The sequence below is a fragment of the Saimiri boliviensis genome, chromosome 17, assembly GCF_048565385.1.
Source record: "Saimiri boliviensis isolate mSaiBol1 chromosome 17, mSaiBol1.pri, whole genome shotgun sequence".
Taxonomy (NCBI): Eukaryota; Metazoa; Chordata; class Mammalia; order Primates; family Cebidae; genus Saimiri; species Saimiri boliviensis.
Window position 1 is genome coordinate 24,393,644 of NC_133465.1, and position 17,016 is coordinate 24,410,659.

At 57.7% G+C, this 17,016-nt stretch overlaps 1 protein-coding gene across 3 annotated transcripts in view; it reads left to right on the forward strand.

Annotated features, from left to right (window-relative positions):
- The window catches only part of SPNS2 (SPNS lysolipid transporter 2, sphingosine-1-phosphate), a 39,892-nt gene that overhangs the window by 21,062 nt on the left and 1,814 nt on the right, over positions 1-17,016 (forward strand). For 2 of the 3 annotated variants that reach the window (XM_039476152.2, XM_074388381.1), the window contains 10 exons: positions 5,311-5,447; positions 10,768-10,919; positions 11,140-11,206; positions 12,596-12,738; positions 13,031-13,183; positions 13,278-13,467; positions 13,801-13,866; positions 15,998-16,096; positions 16,191-16,354; positions 16,683-16,840. In XM_039476152.2, coding sequence (XP_039332086.1) covers positions 5,311-5,447; positions 10,768-10,919; positions 11,140-11,206; positions 12,596-12,738; positions 13,031-13,183; positions 13,278-13,467; positions 13,801-13,866; positions 15,998-16,096; positions 16,191-16,354; positions 16,683-16,761 — 1,250 coding nt within the window. In that variant the 3' untranslated portion in view covers positions 16,762-16,840. Of the gene's footprint in view, positions 1-5,310; positions 5,448-10,767; positions 10,920-11,139; positions 11,207-12,595; positions 12,739-13,030; positions 13,184-13,277; positions 13,468-13,800; positions 13,867-15,997; positions 16,097-16,190; positions 16,355-16,682; positions 16,844-17,016 lie in introns of those variants that run through there. The other variant, XM_003933132.4, reaches the window with a different exon arrangement.

The following is a 17,016-nucleotide window of genomic DNA, read 5'->3' on the forward strand; positions in this document are numbered from 1 at the left end:
CTCCTCAAACAAACAAAGACCACGGGATTGCGGGGCGGTGGGCAGGGGAAGCTTCTAGCCTGGAGGCCCAGCCAGGCTGGTCTTTATTTTCAGCAGAGCTGCCTGCTGGCCTCTGTGTCCACATCAGACGAGGTTCACACGGCCGAGCCTTCGCCCATCCTGTCCCTTCTGCCAGCGACGTTCTCTCTGCCCCCTCCCCGCGCCTACCCTGATTGTGTTCAGGCCCCTTCAAGGCTTGTGGCCTCCCAGAGGGCCAGGAGGGGTCTTCTCTCCTGTCCATCCTGAGCAGAGGGAGATCGGCAATAATGGACCCCACCTTCCCCCTGACCCTGGACGCCTTGTCCTGAGGGAAGGCACTGGGGGCAGGCAGCGGTGTGGAGTGTTCCTTCCTCACATGCTGGCATCTAGGGCCAATTCCACCACCTCTTGGGGCCTCAGTGACCCCAGCTGTAAGATGGGCATGGACTTGGGGAGCTAAAGGCACGTAGGTGCTTGGGCAAGTTCATCAGGCTGGGGCCGGTGGGCGGGGCTGGGGCGAGCCTGTCTCTGCCAGGAGTCCACCTGCGGTCCTGGGGGCTTCTGCCCATCTGAGTGAGCAGCCAGAAGCCAGGGAGGGCTTGAAAGAGCCAGGAGGGGCCTGTGCTTCCTGATCCATTGTGGCCAAGAGCGGAGAATGGCCATGATGGCCAGGGTCTGGCCAAGGTCTGGGCCCTGGCCCTCTGACGCCTCTTCACCCACATGGCGGGGGCTTTTTCACGTGTTGTTGGGGGCGGTGGTTCTCCATGGCCTTCTAAACACCAGACGCTGCCCTGCCCTTCAGAGTCCAGTCCTCCCTCCACGGCCTCCCCTCGCGCTGCCTCCTCTTCAGCCTTCTCACACCGTGGGCTGACCTGTCTCCTTGCTGTCCTCACAGTGCCCTGAGCTTTCTCTGACCTTTGGAACATCGGCGGGGACCGTCCCGCTTCCCAGCATGGCAGACGGTGGAGTGATGTCAACCAAGGGCTCTGGAGCCTGCCAAATTGGGGTTTGAATTCTGGCTGAGCCACACACTAGCAGTGTGACGTCACTTCTTTTAGCCTGTACTGTCTCCTCTGTCAAATGAAGAGAACAGAATGAAGTGAGACTGTCTGTGTGTATGTCGAGGCTGCATGCCTGGGCCTTGCCTGTAACAAGTGCTCCATAAATAAGTGTGGTTATCATGAACACTAAGCTTTATGCCTCATCCACCATGATCTGGTATTGCTGGTAAGATCTGAAGTGTACATTTCAGTGTATTTCATTGATGTTAAGTATTATTGTAATGGTAAACTCCTGTGCATGCTTCAGCACCCAGCTTTGACACCGCCACCTCCAGGAAGCCCCTCTTCATTATTCTGGCAGGATTTGGAGCTCCTTGCTGGTTGCTCAGCATAGGTTGTCCTTAAACGGGGCAACTTATGAACAGGATCTGCCCCTGGCCAGACAGGGGGCAACTCTTCTTCTGCTTCTGTCTACTCCCCACCTGGCACAGGCAGGCACAGGGAGGGCAACTCTTCCCCCTCCCCCTAACATGCGTGAGTCCTGATGCGACTGGAAATCTCCCTCCTGCCCACGTTCTGATGTGATCTCAGGCAGGTCCTTGGAGGCAGGCCCAGCAGGAAAAATTCTTTTTCTAGATGTGAGGAAATAATTTCTGCCTTGACTAATTTAAACAAGGGCCCAGTGTTGACCAAGGCTGGCCTGCTCTGGGCAGGGTGTGGCATTAAGTACCTCCTCACATGCAGTAGGCAGTACCCAGACCAACCCTGGAGAGCTGCTATTTTTATCTTCATTTTACAGATGAGGATGTTGGCATGTTGGCGCTGGCTCAGACGGGCTCATGAGAGTCGATTGTTGACATTTCAGGAATGGTGTGTGAGCTGGTCGTTAAATACAACCATTGTTAATAACTAAATTGTATTAACTTACAATTAAGTAATTAGAAACGGGGGGCCGCGCACAGTGGTTCACGCCTATAATCCCAGCACTTTGAGAGGCCAAGGCAGGCGGATCACCTGAGGTCAGGGCTTTGAGACTAGCCTGACCAACATGGTGAAACCCCATCTCTACTAAAAACACAAAATTAGCCAGGTGTGGCGGTTCCCACCTGTAATCCCAGCTACTTGGGAGGCTGAGGCAGGAGAATCGATTGAATCCTGGAGGCGGAGGTTGCAGTGAGCTGAGATCACACCACTGTACTCCAGCTTGGGGGACAGAGCGAGACTCCATCTCAAAAAAAAAAAAAAAAAAGTGATAACTCAAAAGCCCTCACTTCCTAATGATTGTACTATGTTTAAGTGTTAGCGTGTTCCCGTGGTGGTGAGGTCTGTTCTGTTTGTGCAGCAGAAACCCCGGGCAGCGTATCCCTCTCTAACTCCCATCAGTGACCACTCAGCCAGGGCGGATGTTTACACCACAGAAATGAGCAACCACAGCCGGGCATGGTGCCTCACGCCTGTAATCCCACCACTTTGGAGGCTGAGGTGGGAGGTCAGGCGTTTGAGACCAGCCTGGCCAACATGGCAAAACCCCATTGCTATTAAAAATACAAAACTTAGCCAGGCATGGTGGTACGTACCTGTAATCCCAGCTTCAGAGGCTGAGGCAGGAGAATTGTTTAAACCTGGGAGGTGGAGGTTGCAGTGAACCGAGGCCACACCACTGCACTCCAGCCTGGGAGACAGAGACTCCAAGTACAAACAAAAAGGAGCAAACACGCCACATGAGGGCTCTTCTAGCCCCTTTTTCAGAGCCAGTTAAACGTTTCTCAGCACACTATTGAAGGTGGGACAGAAAGGTCGGGACCTGACTGAGGTTACCGGCTGGGAGGGAGCAGAGGTGAATTTGAGCCCAGGGAGTGTCTCACATGCCCAGGTCTGTGCACCTACAGGAGATTCTGCTCGAGGCCTCTGGAATGAGTGGGTCTCCTTGCACACCCACCATGTACATACACTCCCCGGCCTGCTGTTGCCTGCATAAGAGAGGGGCGGTCACTCCCCCAGCCAAGTTCAGGGGGCTGTGCCCAGCCCTCTCGCCCGGCCTTCCCCTCTCTTTTCCTCCTTTCTTCCTCTCTCCCTCTTTCTCTCCTCTCAGGTCCCATCTCGCCAGGGTCTCAGGCCCACGCAGGAGCAGCCGGGCCCACGCACACATTCAGCCTGGCGGTCAGAGGCCAATAGGTTGCCTTGTCTGCCGCTCCCAGCCTTTGTCTGGCCATCTGTCCATCAGCTGTGGGACTGCCTTCCAGGGGGAGGAACGGGGAAGGGGGCTGCCTTGCCGTGTGACCTAGGGTCTACCCTGCCTTGCTCTGTGCCTCTTCATACCACCTGGGACCTCCGAGGCCCCTCCCATTGCTGGCAGTGGCCTCCCGATGAGTCTTTTAACCTCTTGTCCTGGAAGAACAAAGCCAGGTCATGGTGTGTGCTCGGCATGCTCTCATATCTTCCTTTGTCATCCATGGACGTCACAGTCATCACCGGGGGCTCTGAGGCCCCACCCCAGCCTCACTCCTGTCCTCTGACATGCTGAGTGGACTCCTGCCCCAGGGTCTGGGCGCCTGCTGTTCTTGCCCCAAGAATTGCATGATTTGTTTCCTTACCTCCTCCAGATCCTGGCTGAAATATCTCCTCCTCTGACCCCTCTATTTAAAATTGTGGTGGCCGGGTGTGGTGGCTCATGCCTGTAATCTCAGCACTTTGGGAGGCTGAGGCGGGCGGATCGCTTGAGGTCAGGAGTTTGAGACCAGCCTGGCCAACATGGTGAAACCCTGTCTCTACTAAAAAGACAAAAGTTAGCCAGGTGTGGTGGCGTTCGCCTGTAGTCCCAGCTACTCGGGAGGCCGAGACAGGAGAATTGCTTGAACCCGGGAGGCGGAGGTTGTAGTGAGCCGAGACTGTGACACTGTGCTCCTGCCTGGGCAACAGAGCGAGATTCCATCTCAAAAAAAAAAAAAAAAAAAAAAAATTGATGGTGGCGGTGCTGGTGAATGATAGGAGGGTAGGATGGGGGGATGGATGACAGTGTCTTCAGCCAGCAGGAAAGCCCCTGAGATGCTGGGAGCAAGGGCAGCTGTGTGATCCAGCAGGTGTGAAATGGAGTTCCAGGCCCAGTTCTGCCCTGACTTGCTGTGTGACCTTGTGTAGATACCTTCCCCTCTCTGAACTTCTTTCCCAAGTAGAATAAGGAGTACAAGAGTGTGGTAAAGTATAAGAAACACAGGCCCTGGAGTCAGGCAGATGGGGTCACATCCCCACTGGGACTTTTATTGCCTGTGAGCTGTTGGGAAAGTCACTTTCCCTCTGTGTCTGACTCTGCATCTGTGAGGTGGGAGGGGCTGGAAAGGTACATGATACATGAGATACAGCCAGGTGCAGTGGCTCACAACTGTAATCCTCGCAGTTTGGGAGGCCTAAGCAGGTGGATCACTTGAGGCCAGGAGTTGGAGACCAGCCTGGACAACATGGCCAAACCCCATCTCCACTAAAACGCAAAGATTGGCGAAGTATGGTGGCCTGCACCTGTAATGCCAGCTACTCAGGCGGCTGAGGCACGAGAATTGCTTGAACCCAGGAGGTGGAGGTTGCAGTGAGCTGAGATTGTGCCACTGCACTCCAGCCTGGGTGACAGAGTACGACCCTGTCTCAAAACAATAAACAGAAGCAAATTTTAAAAAGATACATGAGATATGACATGCTGAGCCCCTAGCACAGTGTCTGGCATGTAGAAAATGTTCAATAAATAGGTCTTTACTCTTTTAGAAAGAACCCAAGTCTGGGCGCGGTGGCTCACGCCTGTAATCTCAGCACTTTCGGAGGCTGTGGCAGGAGTTCAAGACCAACCTGGCCAACATGGTGAAACCCTGTCTCTACTAAAAATACAAAAATTAGCTGGGCATGGTGGCACAAGTCGGTAATTCCAGCTACTCGGGAGGCTGAGGCAGGAGAATTGCTTGAACCCAGGAGGCGGAGGTTGTAGTGAGCCGAGATCGCGCCACTGCACTCCAGCCTGGGTGACAGAGCAAGGCTCTCAAAAAAAGTACCCAAGGGGCTCACCTAAAACTGGACAAACTGGGCCAACTGGACATACATTGGAGGGGATGGTGCCACGGAATCGCCTGACCTCGTAAGGCCGGTCCCGCCGTCCTGGGGTGCAGGTGGAGCTGAGGTCCCCTGTCTCTGGGCTGCTTCCTCAGTCGCTTTGCCCCACGGGGACCTGGCCTCAAGCGGTTGTGAAGTGGGCCGGTGGGCCGGGGCGCGGGGCCCGGTCCGCCCCTCAAGCTCCCCTTTCCCTGTGCAGTGTTCATCTGCAGCTTCATGGTGGCTGCTCCCATCTTCGGCTACCTGGGTGATCGTTTCAACAGGAAGGTGATTCTCAGCTGCGGCATTTTCTTCTGGTCGGCAGTCACCTTCTCCAGCTCCTTCATTCCCCAGCAGGTGAGGCCCACCCCGGCTTCTCCCCGACCCCTGCTTCCCGGGCCCTCCAGCGAGCAGCGAGTCTCACTGGCCTGTGCTCGTCCAGCCCAGGGCTTCCAGCTCCTTTGCTTGAACCCCAGCGCGTTCCCAGTGCAGAGGGACAAGGTGGTCTTCGGGCACTTTCACAAACCAGCCCTGCAGCTGGGGCCTTCCCCATGCTGGTCCGACCTGAGAGACCTGCAGCCCAAGTGGCCTCCTGACTTCTTCTGAGTGGCCCTCTGACTTGGGATGGATGCAAAGAACAAGTCTGGCCTAGGAGTGAGGGCCCTGGGTTCTAGTCCTGGCTCTGCCATTACCTGGCTGTGTGACCCTGGGGGAGTCACTACCCCTCTCTGGTTCTTGCTCAGTTTGTGCTTGGTCTGATGACCAGCTAACTTCTTGGGTTGATGTTCCACAGAAGCAACCATCAATTCAACACAAAGAAGCATCCTCTCATTTAGCTCTCCCAGGTCTCGGCTTGACTATCCCAATTTTGTTGCCGACTCAGCTTTGTGACCTAGAGAAACTTACCCTTAATCTCTCTGAGCCTCGGTTTCCTCATCGTTAAAATGGGGATGATGCTTCTCAACTCGAAGGTTTCCTGTGAGAAGTAGCCGAGCTGTGAAGGGCCAGGCCCTGGAACACGGCCCGTGTTCAACCAGTCCCTGTTTCTGCTCTTTCTTCCGCAGAGGAGCCTGTTTGCCTTGTGAGATAGTGAGTTTCCCATCTCTAGGGGCATTCAAGCAGAGAGGGGCAATCACATGATGGCTGCTGTAGAGAAAGATGATGGAAGAAGGGGAGGACATGATCTGTGTTCAAGGAGGCTTTCAGTATAGCCCTGTCCTTGGGAGCACCCAGGCTTTTGGGCAGGAAGATTTGACAGGAGCTCTTGTGCTCAGAGCCTTCAAGAGGTGCAGAAAGTGTCCTCACTAAAGAGACAGCTGTCTCTTAAAATCCATGGGGTCAGGGAAGGCTTCCTGGAGGAGGTGGTATTTGAGCTAGGCAGGCAGGACTGGGAGATTAGGCCTTTTAGTGAAGGCATCATGGGCAGAGGGAGCCAACCCACAGATGTAAAAATGGTGCAGTGTATTGAAAGAGTGAGATTGGGCTGGGCACAATGGCTCATACCTGTAATCCCAGCACTTTGGGAGGTTGAGGTAGGTGGACCACCTGAGGTCAGGAGTTCGAGACCAGCCTGGCCAACATGGAGAAACCCCATCTGTACTAAAAATACAAAAATTATCCAGGCATGGTGGTATGCACCTGTAATCCCAGCTACGTGGGAGGCTGAGGCAGGAGAATTGCTTGAATCTGGAAGGCGGAGGTTGCAGTGAGTGGAGATTGTGCCACTGCACTCCAGCCTGGGTGACAAGAGCAAAATTCCATCTCAAAAAAAAAAAAAAAAAAAAAAAAAAAAAAAAAAAAAAGAAAGATTGAGGATTGCATCTTCACTGGGAAGGAAGCGGGGACTGAGTCATGGAGAAGCTTGAATGCCAGGCTCGAGGGTCTGGGCTTCCTTCTGTGGTAGTGCTGAGCTCTGAAAAAGTTTGAAGAACAATGGCCAGGTCAGATGTAGGTGGACAAAGGGGATGTTGGAGGGAGGGCGGAGAGAATCGGCAGGTTTTCCAGGGACATCCTTGCTTCGTTCGGCAGCTTCACGGAGGAGGGTCAGGTCAGGTGAGCTCCAGACCCAGGATGGCAAGTGAGCCTGGTGGCCACAGTCAAAAATAAGGACTGGGCCGGGTGCAGTGGCTCACGCCTGTAATCCTAGCACTTTGGGAGGCTGAGGCGGGTGGATTGCCTGAGCTTAGGAGTTCGAGACCCCCCTGGGCAACACAGTGAAACCCTATCTCTAAAATACAGAAGAAATTAGCAGGCATCGCAATGTGAACCGGTAGTCCCAGCTCCTCAGAAAGTGGAGGCCAAAGAATTGCTTGAACCTGGGAACGCAGAGGTTGCAGTGAACCCAGATTGTGCCACTGCACTCCAGCCTGGGTGACAGAGCAAGACTCTCTCTACAGAAAAAAAAAAAAAAAAAAAAGGGACTGGATCAGAAACCTCTAGGGCCCCTCAGGGTCTTGTCTTGCCCCTGGCCAGGCCCCTGGTCACCAACCTCTGGGGCTGCTCCTGGGACTGACCAGTGAGTCGAGGCCATCGTGCCAGGTCTGGGCCCACCTCTGGGTGTGTGGAAGGGGAGGGAGAGCTGGTAAAGGAGATAAGCAGAGGCACAGAGAGAAACAGGTCACCCCCAATGAATCTAGAAATCCATTGCAGTCACAATTTGCGTCCCATGGGGGTTTTTGGTAGACCGTGGCCATGGGGTTCCGAAGTTAATTTGGCAGAGAAAATGTCCAGGAGCCGCCAAGAACATTGTGAAAAATTAACAGTGAAAGGGGATTTGCCTCTCGGTTATGAAAATGCAGCTATTCTAACTCAAACAGCAGAGCCGTGGACTAAGATCCACGCGACAGAGTCCTCACTTCCGTGGGGATTTCATGGAGGAGGGCAGCTGCATCTGAAACAGGTGGCTTGGGAGGAACTCTCTCCATCTGGATTGAAAGAAAAGTTTGGTCTGTATTTCAAACCATACTGCAGAATAAAGTCCAGAGAGGAGAGGGCAAAGTGAAAAGCAAGCTCTTAAAATCTAGGACTATACATCAGTAAGAAAAAGACAAATAACGCAGCAGAAAATGGGCAAGGGATGGTTACAGACAGCTTCAGAAGACACCCAAACGGCCAATAAATGTAGGAAGAGACAGTGCTCAGCCTCTCCAGCAATGGGGAAATGCAGATGAGAGCAGTGAGGTACTGTTTCACACCCGTCAGATTGGCGACAATTACAAAGGCTGACAATACCAAGTGTTATCAAAGCTGCGGGGACTCGGGAACTCCAGCCCTGCCGATGGGAGTGTAAATTGGTCGAGTCTCTTTTCAGAGTGAAAGGGCAGGATATTATAAAACTCTCTGTATTTTCTACGGCCCAGCCCTCTCCTTGGGGTATATACCCAAAAGAGAAATTCCAGCTTGTAGACACACGCACGTAAGAAGGTTCATTGCAGCACTGTCATAGCAAAAAAAAAAAAAAAAAGGAAGCAATCTAAATGGCGGTCACTGGCTTCACAGATAAATGATGTATGACTTTTTTTTTTTTTTTTTTAAGACAGTTTCGCTCTCACTCTTGTCGCCCAGGCTGGAGTGCAATGGCACAATCTCAGCTCACTGCAACCGCTGCCTCCCGGGTTCAAGTGATTCTCCTGCCTCAGCCTCCCAAGTAGCTAGGATTACAGGCACATGCCGCCACACCAGCTAATTTTTGTATTTTTAGTAGAGACGGGGTTTCACCATCTTGGCCAGGCTGGTCTCGAACACCTGACCTCAGGTGATCCACCCACCTGAGCCTCCCAAAGTGCTGGGATTACAGGTGTGAGCTACTGTGCCCATCCCCGTGAGACTCTTGACAGGAAAAGAATGAACTAGATCTTGATTCATCAGCATAAATGGGTTTCAAAAAGATAAGAATGAGAGGGCAAAAGGAAGTTACAGGACAAGATGCATGGAAGGTTTCCTTTTACGTTCATTCTATTTTTAAATGTTGTTTGTTTTGAGATGGAGTTTTGCTCTTTCGCCCAGGCTGGAGTGCAATGGCTCAGTCTCGGCTCACTGCAACCTCTGACACCCCCTGCCCTCCCTACCTCGGGTTCAAGTGATTCTCATGCGTCAGCCTCCTGAGTAGCTGGGGTTATAGGCACTCACCACCATGCCTGGCTAATTTTTGTATTTTTAGTAGAGATGGGGTTTTGTCATGTTGGTCAGGCTGACTTCAGGTGATCCACCCGTCTTGGCTTCCCAAAGTGCTGGGATTACAAGTGTGAACCATCATGCCTGGCCTTAAATGTGTTTCACCGTGCCTCGTCGCCTAGGCTGATATGCAGTGGTGTGATCACAGCTCACTGAAGACTTGACCTCCTGGGCTCCACTGACCCTCCTGCCTCAGTCTCCTAAGTAGCTAGGACTACAGGCGTGCACCTTGATGTCCTGGTGATTTTTATTTTATTTTTAAAATTTTGTAGAGACAGGGTCTCGCTATGTTATCCAGGCTGGTCTCGAACTCCTGGCCTCAAGCAATCCTCCTGCCTCAGCCTCTCAAAAGTGCTGGGATTACAGGCGTGAGCCCCTGTGCCCTGCCTCACACAGAGGGCCAGGCATGGTGGCTCATGCCTGTAATCCCAGCACTTTGGGAGGCCGAGGTGCCTATAATCCCAGCTCCTTAGGAGGCTGAGGCAGGAGCATCACTTGAATCCATGGAGGCAGAGGTGGCAGTGAGCCAGGAACGCACCACTGTACTCCAGTGATACTCCGTCTCAAAAAAAAAAAAAAAAAAAAAATGCAAAAGAGACAAATGACCCCACAGAAAAACAGGCCAAGGCTGTGGGCAGGTGATCCCAGGAAGAGAAACAGAGGTGAGGAGCTAAGGGCAGATGGGGAGATGGGAAGAGCGAGAGGGAGAAAGAGACCAGCATGAGGGGTCAGAGATGGGCCCACCCAGGCAGCACCCGGGATCACAGCCAGCTGGGGGCAAGGTGAGCAGATGGAGGGAAGTCAGGGAGCCCCTGGAGAGGGCTGGATGTGGGCAATGCTGGCCAGATGAGTGGTCAGGGTGGGGCTGGGGAACGATGACCAGGCTGGGTTGTCAGGCCTCGGGCAGCTGGGGACAGGAGGGGACAGGTCCACATCAAAGGGTCGCGCCACCAGCAGCTGGCAGGGCCCCACGCTTCCTCGCTGAGCCAGGCTTTGCCCTTTGATGTGTGCAGCGGGAGGGGCTCTGGGCCCCCTGGGCTTCCCTGCCCACTCCCGACTCACACTGGGCATGCAGCGCTGCCAGAGTTGGCCCAGTCACCCGGCTTGGGAGAGGGACAGAGTGAAATGTGGTGGCTTGAGGCTCCCGAAGTGCAGCCAGAACCAGGGAGCAGGTCTCCTGGTTGGTGGAGAGTGAACACCTAGGCTTGCGTCCCCAGAGCTTATCGGGGCCGAGGGGTCTGCCTGGGCCATACCACTCTCAAGCTGGGATCGTCCTATGCCAACCCAGCGTGGGCCAGCCAGGCCCCATCAGACCCACTATACAGAGGCAAACTGAGGCCTGGAGTGGCCGGGAGGTCGTTTTTACAGAGGTGCAGCCCACCAGCACCCTTACCCTTCTCTCCCCTGGCTCCTGGGCCTTGCAGGGGGAGGGAGCAAAGTGGGAAGGAGATGAGAGGCAGAGAGCGGGTAGCCGGTCCCCAGCATCCGCCGCCCCTCCCCACAGTACTTCTGGCTGCTGGTCCTGTCTCGGGGGCTGGTGGGCATCGGCGAGGCCAGCTACTCCACCATCGCGCCCACCATCATCGGCGACCTCTTCACCAAGAACACGCGTACGCTCATGCTGTCCGTCTTCTACTTCGCCATCCCACTGGGCAGGTGAGAGCCGAGACACCGGGCTCTGGCTGAGGATCTGGGGAAGGTGCCCTGCACCCTCAGGGAACTCAACAGGTGGATGGCCAGCCTTTGAGAAACGCCTGGACCCACTCCCTGGCCAGCTGGCCGGGTGGGGAGGGTGGGCAGCCTCCTCGAAGACCAGTGGGCACTCCCTGTCCCCAGCCCGTCTCTGCTCAGCCTGACGTGTGTCTCTTCTCTGCAGCGGCCTGGGCTACATCACTGGCTCCAGCGTGAAGCAGGCAGCCGGAGACTGGCACTGGGCCTTGCGGGTAAGGCCTACGTCCCTTCCCTCCACAAGGACACCCTCTAGTCCAGACCTCGCCCCAGGGTTGCCCAGAGAGGGAGCCCAGGCGAGGACGTAGGCCTCCAGGATTCCTCCCCAGCTGCCTGGACCCTGAAATCCCTGCCCTTCCAGATTAGTACAGCTCGAGGTGTCAGAATGCTCAGGCGGGCGGGGAGCCAGACACAGTCCTGCCGCCCTCAGGGCCCCCAGGCTGAGGGTTGGAATCTCCTGCCCAGGAGTCCCAGGTTGAGAACCAAGGATTCTCCCACCATGTCAGGAAATTCCATGTCCATGGTGGTGCTTCCTGCTTCCAGCCCTGGCACTGTGCTAGGGTAAGGCTGGGACAAGACCTCTGCATGGGAGCCCCAGGGTCTGGAGTCACTTCCTGTCTCACTGGGTTTGGGGCAAGTTACCGAGGCCCCAGGACAGTGCAATCGGAGGAAACAGGCCCCCAGTGTCTCGGAGGAGCGGAAGCTTAAGACAAAGTGTTTTTTCCTAAAAGCAGGAAGGAAGCGGCCTCCGTGGAATTTCTTAATGGGGGGGGGTGGTGCGAGAGGGAGGTGGCATGCAGAGGAACTCCCCAACCCAGGGGCTCCCAGTCCCGGGGGCGTGAAGGGAGACTGTTCTGAGGGGTTGCTGGGATGGAATCCAGGCTGCCAGGATGTCACCCTCCCATCTGGAGAGAAACCTGGGGCCTTGGAGGTTCTCTTCTGGAAAATGGGCTGGACACAGGGAAGACCCAAAAGGGCTGGTGAGCCTCTTCCTGTGGGGCTTGTATGGGCCATCCCCCTAAATGCCAGCCCACCTGGTCTGTCAGTCAGACGCTCCACGCCCAGACAGCACCTTCCCAGTGCCCTGTGACTCAGGAACCTATGTTGGGAACCTGCCTCAGGAATTCTCTCCTCCCTCAAAGTCATCATCCCATCTGGCTATCTACTTCTCTCATTCGTCCATCCATCTGTCCGTCCGTCTGTCTGTCCATTCATCCGTCTGTCCATACATCCATATATCGATTCATCCCTCCCTCCCTCCCTCCTGTTCTCCATCCATCTCTTTAGCCATCTTTCCTCCTCTGTCCATCCACACACTGCTCCACTTACCCACCCCTTCTTCCTCCCGTCTGTCTGGCTTCCTTCCCTGCATCTTCCCTGCTCCGGTCCTGCCCCTGGTCTGGAAGGTCCATCTCAAGCCCCCAGCCCCTTGACTGACCTCAGCCCCAGCTTTTCTCAGCAGCCCAGTTAGGAAGGCTTGGCAGACCCCAGCTCAGAGGAAAAGCCTGTGGCCTGGAGAAGTCACGGTTTGCCCGAGACCCTCCTTCTGCAGCAGAGACGAGGCTGGCTAGGCCCTGGTGTCCTAACTTCCTGCTCCCTGATAGGTGTCCCCTGTCCTGGGCATGATCACAGGAACGCTCATCCTCATCCTGGTCCCAGCCACTAAGAGAGGCCATGCCGACCAGCTTGGGGACCAGCTCAAGGCCCGGACCTCATGGCTCCGAGATATGAAGGCCCTGATCCGAAAGTGAGTATGGCTGGGAAGGGCCTGGCGGGCAGGGGGAGGAGTGCTGAGGTGAGGGGCTCTCCCTGCAGGGCAGCCCTCCGCACCCTCAGCTGGACACACGCCAGCTCTGCTGTCTCAGTGCTGGGAGGGACGTTTTGGCCCCAAGAATCCATTATTCCTGCAGCCTGAACCTTCACCCCTGGGGCCTGTAAGACGAGGCTTTTGGGGCCTTCTGTCCCCCCAATGCACGGGGCTGCCCGTGGGAGCTGGAGGAGGTCCCTCAGCTCAGTGCCACTGCCTGGCCTCTCCCCAGCCGCAGCTACGTCTTCTCCTCCCTGGCCACGTCGGCTGTCTCCTTCGCCACAGGGGCCCTGGGCATGTGGATCCCGCTGTACCTGCACCGCGCACAAGTCGTGCAGAAGACGGCGGAGTCGTGCAGCAGCCCGCCCTGCGGGGCCAAGGACAGGTGGGGCCCCTTGGGGTGGGACCTTGGACAGGAAGGCCCCTCAGCCTGAGCCCTGACGCCCCTCAACTCATGCCCCCATCCTCTGTCCCCACAGCCTCATCTTCGGGGCCATCACCTGCTTTACGGGCTTCCTGGGCGTGGTCACGGGTGCAGGGGCCACGCGCTGGTGCCGTCTGCGGACCCAGCGGGCCGACCCCCTGGTGTGTGCCGTGGGCATGCTGGGCTCTGCCATCTTCATCTGCCTGATCTTCGTGGCTGCCAAGAGCAGCATCGTAGGGGCCTATGTGAGTGCGGTGGGGGGAGGGGTGCTGGGGGAGCTGGGCCTGGGCCACGGGAGGGTCTAGAATGGGAAATTCGGTCTGACTTGTGGGATGGTCCCTTCCCTAGGGAGGCTCCTGTTCTCTGGCTGCCCTGCGAATCCCTGGCCTCTTGTGTCCTCTGGGTGCCTCAGGGCCATGGGCATGGCTTGAAGTCTCTGGACGGCCCATGAATGGATGCGGGCCTGGGAGGGGGGTGAGGTTTTGTGGGCTCCCCGCCAGCAGCCAGTGTAGGGAGCAGCCCGTGGCCGCTGCAGGGGGAGGGTCCCCTGATGGTTGCTTTGCTCTCTTCCTGGGCAGATCTGTATCTTCGTTGGGGAGACACTGCTGTTTTCCAACTGGGCTATCACCGCTGACATCCTCATGGTGAGCCAGGGAGGCTGAGGTCACCTTGTGCAGCTGACCCAGGCCTCGACCTCACAGGGGCGGCTGGGAAGGGCGGGTGAAGGGGCAGGAGAGCTGGTAGGGGGTGGGCGGGAAGGCAGGCCTGGCGGGAAGGTGAAGCCAGAGGCAGGGAGGGGATCAGAGTTTGGGGTCTGCGTCTGGACAGGGCCAGGAAGCAGAGGGCTAGGCGGGCAGAGTGAGATGTGGGGACCGGGTGGGGAGGGGTGTCTCGAGGCTCAGGTTAGTGTCTGGGAGGCTGGCAGTGCCAGGCTGGCACCGAGGTACTGCTGCCTGCCAGCACTCCTCCCCCCGGGTCTGAGTGTTCATGGGCTCTGCCCCTCCTTGCTCAGCCTGGCTCCCAGGCGCGCCTGCCCGAGTGCCTGTGGCTGGGGCTGGCGGACAGAGGCCGTCTTCACAGGGCCAACAATGGGCTCCAGACCAGCCGGCAGGGGACAAAGGGCCGTCTGAGTGGCCAGCAGGCGCTTGTGTCCCTGGGTGGGGATGGGAGCACCCTGGGAGGAGCCAGGAGGGGGCTAAGAATTCGTGGCTGGCTGGGGGTGGCAGGGGTGTGACACTTGGTCTCGTGCCCAAGGATCAGCCTGGCCAGGGTTGGCAGGGGACAGGGGAGTGTGTCTGAGAGGTGTCAGGGCAGGCTCTGGGGCAGACAGAGGAAGGACTCATGGGTGGACCTTCAGGGTGCTTGCAGTTGGGTGCCCAGCATGGGACAGCCCAGGAGATGAGTCTGCCAGGCACCGCAGCCCCTGCTGGCTCCTGTGCTTTGGGAAGCCTGCCTTGCCCACCCCGAGCCTCCTGGTGTATCCACTTCCCCTGGGCTGTCTCTTTCTGTCCCCCTGAGTCCATGTGCTGCGGTGGTGGTGGGGAGGTCTGATGCAGCTTTGAGCCTCAGCACAGAGCCAGGCAGTGGCAGGAGTGGGCTGGGGTCGCTGCCCACGCCCAGTGTGAAGGGACGAGTGAGTCTGTGCAGATCAAGTGCCCTTGGTGCTGGCCAGGACCCCTCCTCCCCTGCCTCCACCACCCCCGGGGGAGTACCTGCCGGCTGCCAGCAGGGTCAGGGTCCCAGGGAAATTGTGTCCCAGTTTATTCAGTGTCAGTTGACTCCTGCTGGAAACGAGGCCGCTCCGTTTAACCAGATGCAGGCCTTTTTCCACCCGCCCCCACCTTTCCTGCAATGCGGTGCCCATGGGTGCTGACTGCTGATGTCCACTAAGGCTGGCACTCCAAAGAGGTGAGGCAGCTGGAGCTCAGGGCACAGGGGCTCGGGACACCCACAGAGCTGGCTGTGCCTGTCCCGCCCCCGCCCCAGCCCCTCCTGACTCTGGTCTGCCCCGCTTTGAAGTGGGCCTCCTGTGGCTCGGGCCTGCTTGGTCTGATGGGGGCCTGGGGCCCAGCAGTACCTGGCATTCAGTGCTGAGGTGCCCACGGGTGTGAGCAGAGGCTCTTCCAGGCAGGGGCCTGCCTCACCAGCTCCCGTCCCAGGCGTCAGGCCTTACTTGGTCCTCAGGGAGGGGAACCAAGATGGGTCTTTAGCTTGATGGGAGTGAGGACAAATGGCCCCAGCTAGAGTTCGGGTTCCCCTGGAACACGTGCCTCTCTGGGCCTCGGTGTCCCCGTGACTATGGGCCAATGGCAGAAGCCACGGCAGCCTGGTCTCAGGAACAGAGCGAGAGCGGAGCAGGAGAGGTGGCGGTGTGGCTGTTCCCGATGGCTCGGAGGGCTCTGGGCTAATGGCCTCTAGTGACTGGCACCTGGGCAGCCCCCAAATTACCTTCCCTTGGCTGCAAGTAGCTGGGAGGGAGGTGAAGATTCCCATTTGAGGGGCGTCCCGGGAGCACAGCAGGTTTGAGGGCAATGATGCTTTCGTTCTGGGGCAGGTGGCACTGGTCTGGGCTGGAGGTGGGGAAGCCCCTGGCGCTGAGGGGGTGACTGAAGCTGTGTGTGAGTGGAGGGGCTCAGGGAGGAGAGGGGTGGCTGGCGGGGAGGAGGGCAGGGTCCAGACGGGAGGAGGGAGTCTGAGGGTGTGGGGCTTCGGAGGTGCCAGGCCCGGGGCTGGGGCTGGCTCTTCGGGCCGCTGACCTGCCCGCCTCTCCCTCAGTACGTGGTCATCCCCACCCGGCGCGCCACGGCTGTGGCCCTGCAGAGCTTCACCTCCCACCTGCTGGGGGACGCCGGGAGCCCCTACCTCATTGGCTTTGTGAGTTGCCCTGCGGGGGTGGGGAGGGGTTGGCCTGGGGAGGCTGAGGGCTTCGAGGGCTGTGCCCTGACACCCACCCCCCACATCCTCACAGATCTCAGACCTGATCCGCCAGAGCACCAAGGACTCCCCGCTCTGGGAGTTCCTGAGCCTGGGCTACGCGCTCATGCTCTGCCCCTTCGTCGTGGTCCTGGGGGGCATGTTCTTCCTCGCCACGGCACTCTTCTTCCTCAGCGACCGTGCCAAGGCTGAGCAGCAGTGAGTGGGGCTGAAGGGAGGCTGCTGGGAGCTCTGCTCGGGGGTGGCAGAGGGGAGACCTGGGTGCACCCAGTGGGTGGCCTGGTTGCTGGGGTCCAGTCCCCGGGCCTCCCGCGCCTGTGGGGCTCAGCGCCAGCATCGGCCTGGAGCTGTGGGGGGCCACAGGGGTGTCTGGTGGTCCAGGCTTGGACTTGGTGGTTTTCGAAGCCGGGACCCCTCCCCCTTCCTTTTCCTCTCACCTTCTGACTTCTTTCTCCTTTCCTCTTCACTCCTCTCTCTCTCCTCTCCCCACCCCTGGGCTCTCCCACCTCCCCCTGGGGCTGACGAGGTCCCTGCCCAGCACCTCCGGTCAGCTGGCCCCCACGACGCGATGTGCCAGAGCAGTGCCCGGGCCCGGCCCCTGCTGACGCGCCACCCTGACCCCCGCCCGTCTCTCCCCCAGGGTGAACCAGCTGGTGATGCCGCCCGCATCTGTGAAAGTCTGAGGTGGTGAGTGCAGGCAGGGAGGCCCTCGGGGAGGGGAGGGGGAAGGCCAGGGCTAGGTGACAGGGAGCACTCTTCCTCCAGAGTCCCCTCCTGCCCCAGCACCTCCCACCAACCCTAGGCTTGGACTCTGATGTTGCCAGAATTCACTGATGGAGCTGTGGGTCAAGGCTCCAGCT